Source organism: Chrysoperla carnea, chromosome 1, assembly GCF_905475395.1.
Source record: "Chrysoperla carnea chromosome 1, inChrCarn1.1, whole genome shotgun sequence".
Lineage (NCBI taxonomy): Eukaryota > Metazoa > Arthropoda > Insecta > Neuroptera > Chrysopidae > Chrysoperla > Chrysoperla carnea.
In genome coordinates this window covers 46473702-46481667 of record NC_058337.1, presented here as the reverse complement: position 1 = coordinate 46481667, position 7966 = coordinate 46473702, and the positions used below count along the sequence as shown (strand labels likewise).

The 7966-nt window shown below is 27.9% G+C and overlaps 1 protein-coding gene across 1 annotated transcript; it reads left to right on the top strand.

The window, feature by feature from the left end:
• Positions 1 to 3525: 3525 nt before the first annotated feature.
• On the top strand, positions 3526 to 5509 carry LOC123305553. The gene is made up of 2 exons (XM_044887308.1): positions 3526 to 3838; positions 3997 to 5509. The coding sequence occupies exons 1-2, from the start codon at positions 3669 to 3671 to the stop codon at positions 5498 to 5500; spliced, it is 1674 nt and encodes a 557-aa protein (XP_044743243.1). The 5' UTR covers positions 3526 to 3668; the 3' UTR covers positions 5501 to 5509.
• Positions 5510 to 7966: the final 2457 nt, after the last annotated feature.

Sequence of the window (7966 nt, the reverse complement as noted above, 5' to 3'; positions counted from 1 at the left end):
ATTTCAGTTTGATATATTTTTTCGTTTTTGAGTTATTATGCCGATAGATAGACGGGAAGATAACCGAAAATGGACTAGTTACATGTTTTTTTTGATATATATATATATATATATATATATATATATATATATATATATATATCAATATAATATATAATATATATAACAATATTCTAGCATCAATATCTTTAAGCTTTTCAAACTTGGGACTAAACTTATTATACCTTGATATATTTCATATATACATGGTATAAACAGTTGGGATAATGTTTTCTTATCAGTGTTTAGCTTTATAGTAGTTTGAATGAAAAAATGGAATTACAAAACCATTGTTTCAAGCATTTTAGAATATACTGGCCGTAATGTCTAACGTGGCTCGTAATTGTCAAGATAGTGAATGTGTCTGTTCATCTTACGTCGAACCATGCAAAAATCTCTGAAATCACTATCATCTTCCTATCTTTTTCAAGGTTTATTAAGCATTTTGTTAAGAATTTTAAGAACTTTTTATAAATCTGTAAATTGAAATCAGTTCAGTGTTCAGTTAATAGTAAGTGAAAAACATTGCCAATTACATATAACTTTATATTAAACCCTGCTTTAAGTAAAAACAATATCATTGAGAAAAGAATTGGGAATTATTTATCTTACTATTATATTCAATTAATACAATATAGCCGATTTTAATGAATAGAAATTAGTCATACATAATTGTTAACTATCAACACTAAAATTGTCTTGAATCGTTAAGGAGGACATTTAAGCATATGTGTAGACACCAAACACAAATCAAACAATATGTTTGATAATAACAATAATTATTATCGATCGATTTAAATCTATAATATTACCTATTTGTTATTGGTTCATATGGTTATGTCAGTGTGTTTGTTGTTAGAGAGAGGTTAGACAGATATAACATTGTCTTATGTGTAAAGTATGTACGATATTACATTTAATTAACTAATTTTGTTATCGAATTAAGAGAAGCATATCCTCTTTATACATATAGATATATTTGTACAGAACTACTCAAAATCGGAGAACACTCCGTTACATCTTTACTTTGTGATTGAAGCAATTGACCGAAATTGATAAGGTATTAAGTGTTTATTAGTATGTTTATAAATGGCGATCCGTTATAATGTTTGAAACATTTATTAATTCTATATATTCAGAACTTCAAAATATGATACCAAAGTTTTCCACTGCAAAAAAATCAAGCAAAAATATCAAATGGAAAGATATCAGTTCATAAAATATTTTGTATCAATATAGAAAAAGTGATAAAATTAATTTTTGACAGCAAAAATGAATCGAGCTCAAAAATTTTACCAGGAAATTCGGGGTACTATTTTATGTACTTCCGGTATGCATGTTGTATAAGATGCTTAATAAGATTAAATTCAAATCTTATCTCTTGTTCATATTATATTGTCAGTCAATAAATATAATACATTTAACTTGCTTCAAATGCTTATAAATTGGTTGATAATTAATAGGCCTTGTATAGAATTAATTAATACTATCTATTCTACTCTACTTTGTTCAACTCTCCCATTATATTATCTATATCTACTCAATACATGTCGTAGATGAAGATTTCATTAATTAAGAATTACAATTTTATTAAAAAACTGTCAATTCACATTTCAGATTTTCAGTCATAATTTGTATCAGTAGGAAGATACTTGTAAATGTATGTATGTTGTACATTTCAATTGAGTTTTTTTATCTACCACCAGGCAACATAATTATTAGGTTACCTTAGAGTAGTTACATTTTGTGTAACTAGACTTCGTAGTTCGAAGAACCACTTAGCAATAATCATTTATCAATTTTTTGTTATTTAATTATTAGATATTGAAATTATATTTTGAAAATATTTAATTTAAAATCAACTTATTTAAAGAGACGTGTAACATAAATCATTTAAAATTAATATATTAGAAAAGTTGAGAAAAACTATATGAAGAAACTTTTGTGATGCACCAACGAAATCTGAAGGAAATTGTATATGTTATCAAGAGAAATATCTACTAACACAACACTTTGAAAATGAGCTCTAACGTTAATATAAAATAAGAAATAAAAAATATATTTTCAAACTATAGTTTGTTTCACTTTTTATCGTAACGGAATGACCCACCACAATAGAATTCTGAAAACTTCGTATAGTTTTGTCCAAGAATAATTTTGAACAAATTCACATATCTACCTAAATACGCTCTTCAAAACATCAACTTGGTTTTTTGGTGATTGATAAACGTAAGATTGGCTTTGGATTTTCATGTTTTGCGACAACTCATGTGTTTGTTCTTCGATTATGCTTAAAGAATAGCCCTAAAAAAGTATAGCTGACAAAAAAAGACGTAATAGCAGCTGAAATATTGCAATAGAAAAAGCTGAAAATGATATTCACACATTCTCTCTTTCTTTTCCACTTTTTTAACACCAAACTTTCTGCTATGTTTTTATTTACGTTTTGTGTCAATGACTATCTTAAAATCGGAAAATACAATGTTTATTAATTCGATTGTCATTTTTGAACACTTTCACGAATCAACTAAATAAACCTACAAAAAAAAAAAAATAATAATAATAATAATAAAACATTTTGTGTTTTTCACATCATTTTAGAAAATATTGATTCTTCTTCTGGTTTGTATATTAAATTCTTAATTATTCAAATATTCTTACAATGAAATAATTTTCGATGGCGCCAGGTTTATCTTCTTAGTTACGAGAAAAAAATTTATTTTTTATGTTTTGATAAGTGTGTGTATGTTTGTGTACAGATGTGTATGTGTATTACATAACATGATATTCCACTTACACATTTCTTATTTTATATACTTGTAAAAATCTAATAATATTTACTCTTCTAGAATTACAAACAATACTATATAATGTAGAATTACATTTTATTGATTGACTTAACTTTATACAATGTTGCATCCACATTCTTTTTCAGAGTTACATAACGAGTTACAACGTCTATTAAACATACCTATGTTATATGCTTCCTTGTTTGATATTTAATCTTCTGAATTCATTCTAATATCAAAAAAATTTAAAAATTGTATATTCTTTTATGTTCCATGTATATATGATGTTTGAAAGGATTTAATCAATTTCATGGATTATTATGAGGTAAGTAACGAGTTACAATCTTTATTAAACATATAGTATGTTTGATTGTTTGAATTCAATCTTGTAAAATTTATTGTGAAAAAAATTAAAACATGTCGTGTTTTCTGTGAAATTAGTTTAAAATTTCTTATAAAACTATTTTAAATATCAAAAGTTATTCATTCAGTTATTCATATTTAGATAAAATTTAGATCTAAATCTAGATTAGATTTTTATTCATAAATGAAGAGTTTTAAGCCAAAAACGTATTTGTTTACTTTATATTTGTTTATAAAGTCAAAGTTGCTCAGCCAAACGGGTACCAATTTGGGTTAAAATCCAACTCCCTACAATTGAGACGTAATTTTGATTTTTCTTTGAAGTCTTATAGGGACCGAGCTTCTAGAGTGTCACGCCAACTAGTGGCGAAAGCGTAAACCTTTTGGGCAATAATAATAATAGTAAGACTATTCCCCAGTAGCACGTGATTTTCTGTTGATTTTTTTTATCAATATAAATTTTTTAATTAATAAACAATGTCTTTATCAATAAAGTCATGTTGCATAAAAGGTTGTACAGAAAAATCCCGTAGAGAGCAAAAAATAAATTTACCGATAAAATTTTATACTTTTCCACAAAATAATTGTGGTGTACCATGGAAGGAGAGTAAGCGTATCAAATGGATAAATGCAGTAAACAAATATGTGTAAGTAATTAACAATTATTGTAAACAATAAAAATGACTTAATTAAGTTAGTATATATAAAAATATCTTGATATTTAGTTTATAAAAAGTAGTAAACAATCATGAAATAAATATACATTAAATCATACAAAATTTAACCTACAATTTTTTTATTTCAAAAAAAATCCGAAAGACTGGAAGCCGACAAAAAATACAAGGATTTGTAGTGCTCACTTTATAAATAATAATAAATCTGAGCATCCACTTCATCCATCCTATGTTCCTTCCATTTTTCCGGAAAAAAAAAATACTAAAAATTCAATTCAATCTTTGCAACGTTTTGAACGTTTGAAAAAACGTCAGTCAAAGAAAAATAATAATGTGGAGTTAATGATGATTGACAATGTAAATGAAAATCAAGAAAATAATAATTTAGCTAGAAAAGACAACAACAACAACAACAATAATAATAATAATAATAATACAAGTGACATAAGAATGGAGCAAGACCCAGTTGAAATTGAGTTTCAACAACAGACAAATAGTGGAGTGAGTGACTTAAATTATTTCCGTCCAGCATATAGAAGCATAAGTTGCCAAACAGACAAACAACCAGATCATTCGTCAGACGATTATTCATATTTTTTCTGTAATTTGGATCGTCGTGAAGGTGTAAGTACTGCTGCAGTACAGGTCCATTTATCAGTTAAAAAAATAGCTGACAAAATGTGTGAGGCTTCAATATCAGTTCCGAATAAAAATGTCAAGGATTCTGGTTGTGATCCTATCAATGTTGAATCTATTAAAGCAAACTGCCAAGGTTTCCATGGAATTTCTTCTGTTACTTCTGATGAGACTATGAGCAGCTTAACTGGTGTTACATTGACTCTTTTTTCATGGTTTTTAAACCTCCTTCCAGATGGTAAAACTTATAAAGTTGATAAAAAAATGAAATTATTAATAACTCTAATGAAACTTAAAACCGGCTTAACATTTACTGCACTGTCTGTTTTATTCAATGTTCATCGTACTTCTATTAATCGTATCTTCATAAAAAATTTACGGCAGCTGTATATTGCAATGGAAAAATTTATATTTTGGCCATCTAAAGCTACAGTTCAAGCATCTCTGCCTGAAGCTTTTAAATTACATTACCCTGAGACACGTGTAATTATTGACTGTACTGAGATTTACACTGAGGTTCCACCAGAAGTTAAGCACAGAGTTTTAATGTACTCTGATTATAAGCATCGTCACACTACAAAATTTTTAGTTGGGTGTACTCCAAATGGATTTATCAGTTTTTTGTCAAAGGGTTATGGTGGTCGTGCTAGTGATTGCTTCATTACTAATGATTGTGGACTAATTGATTTAATTGAGCCCGGGGATGTTGTTCTTGCGGATAAAGGTTTTCCACAAATACAAACTAAAGTAGAAGAAAAAAATGCGATCTTCGTAATGCCTCCATTTTGTAATAAAGATCAGTTTACACCTGAAGAAGTCGACGAAACATATAATATTGCTTCAGTTAGAATACATATTGAACGAGTGAATCAGAGAATAAAGGATTTCAAAATTCTTTCTAAAGTGCCAGTGTCACTATTACCTCATATTGATGAAATTCTTTTCGTGATTTGTGCTATTATAAACAATCAGAAACCACTATTCAAAGAACAAGATTAAACATCCTATAAGCATGGAATAAAAACATTTTTATAAACGTGAAAATTTATTTTCATTGTTAACATTATCATAATACTGACATACATTAAAATAAATAAGTTTTTATTTGAGTACATTTGGTTGTATTTGCTTTTTCTCTTACCAATATTATATCTTTTATATTTGAAAAATAAAAATCAATACATTTCAACAAATAGCATTCGTAATTATTTTCTATCATTTATATTTGCAGTTTATGATATAAAATTCACTGTTTAAACTTCAATATTAATTTTTCGATATAGTGAGTAAAATAAAATTTTTCAAGCTTTGGAATAATTTTTTGTAATAAGATATCATCACGCGCTACAGTAATCAAAATACTTCCAATCGGTGAGTAAATAAATAAATCACAAAATGAAATATTTGTCACATACATTTGCACTTGAATTTGTAAATAAATTGAATGGGTTTGACGCAATTGCAAACCGTTTTCATCCAATTTTAAATATTGCACATTACATACATTGTTTTGTCGATCATACACTGGTATGTTTTTGCACTTATAAGGACACTTAATCTCAACTAGCCGCTTCTGCCCAATATTTGGTCCATATTCTACCACAGCATCAGGTGAACAGCTTAGCCAAGGTTGATATCTGTTCACGATTAATCCAACTTTAACAACATGATGTGTTGGACTAATTAGTCCTATATACTCTTTCAAAGCGGTATTTTCCATTTTTTTACCGTATGCCATTGCAGACGTTTCGACTTTATTAGGAGTTAGTAAGTCAGAAATAACTTTATCTACGTTAAAACGATCTCCTTTTAATTTATGAGCATTACTAGCTGTTATTCTTAAAACGCGCTGCTTAAACCATTCATCTGATTTTGATTGATGTAAAGTTTTAATACTTATATCAATTATTTTGTCAATATCACAACAAACTTCCCTTACGTAAAAATTATATAAATTTTCAGTTACAGAATTTTCAACGGAGTAAACTCGATTGCACGACTGAAGACTCACTATATCTGTTACTAATTTTTTTACTTTAATCTCCGAATTAATTTTTTCGTTTGTTTTTATAAACGTAACAAGTGATTCAGCAGCTATTATCTCTTTTTTACTCCTTTTTTCAAGATTAATCATAGCTTGAAGAGGTACACCAACAAGAGAATCAGGATAAATAAGAGATTCTAATTTACAGATTTTAACATCTGAAAACTCATTTTCATAAAAAGGCGGTGGAGGAAATATTTCTCTAATTTTTACTCCTTTTTGGTACTGTTTCAACTGTCGTTGGGATGGCTTACCCCACTGTTGACTTTCACTAGTTTTAGATGAAGCTGTTTCTGGTGAATTAACGTAATTAACAACAGCAAAAATGTGTTTGCATTTTCTTGACAATCCAGCTGTGCAACTACACACGCAATGATTTACTCGACGATCATCATCCAACTAAACAAAAGAAAATTTAATAAACTTGTTAAGATCAATTTCTTAATGTATTTAACAAAATATCTTATCTTATATATTTAAACGAGCAATTCTTGTATATATATAAATATATATATATATATATATATATATATATATCAACGATCTTGGAAATGGCTCCAACGATTTTCATGAAAATGAGTATGTAGGGGTTTTTTTTGGGGCGATAAGTCGATCTAGCTAGGTTTCATTTATCAGAAATCTCGTTTTATCCGCCTTTTCAATAAAAATTAATCAGACATCTATTGGTGTATAAAGTAGTTAATGAAATACAATGCAAATTATAACACAACAAAAAGGAGGCGTTTGAGTAGTCTAAAGTGAAAAATATGACTCTTGCTGACATCTATTGGCGAATAACCGAGCGAAGCTCGGTCATCCAGATATTTTTATTAAATCAATAAATAGTAAAAATAATAGATAAATTCATACATACTGTTAGTTTGACATTATAAACTTTGGATACTTTCGTTTGAGCAACCACATTTGCAGTTATGACAACTGGATGATTTGAATGCCTTTTTTCTATAACATTCAAAACATGTCCTGATTGAAATAACATCTGTCCTTTCAAATCATTTTGACCGCGAATATTATGGTTGTTGTTTATTGGCAAAAAACCGTACTTAATTATTTTTTCCATTTTTTTTCATTTATTTTCATTTACTAAATTTATTTTCATTTACCAAATATCATTTACAAGATTTACTTCATTTACTAAATTGTTGCCCATTTGGTTCATACTTTTCACACTAGAGCGCGCGAGCTTCGGCTAAAGTGCTGCCTCTACAGTTGCAGCTCGGTCCCTATTGTAGGTTTCGCCTATTAAAACAGGAAAACAATTGATTTTTTAAATTCCTTTTTTTAAATTCTATTTATTTAATAATAATTCCAGCTTTACTTCTTTTACCGTAAGAACGTCAGACAAATTCTTTTAAAATAAAGAATTGAAAAAGATTTTCAACGATAATCCCTCAAAATCT

Coding starts and splice junctions, on each gene's coding strand:
- LOC123305553 (XM_044887308.1), top strand. CDS start 3,669: ATGTCTTTATCAATAAAGTCATGTTGCATAAAAGGTTGTACAGAAAAA. Junction 3,839..3,996: donor AATGCAGTAAACAAATATGT/GTAAGTAATTAA, acceptor TTTTTATTTCAA/AAAAAATCCGAAAGACTGGA.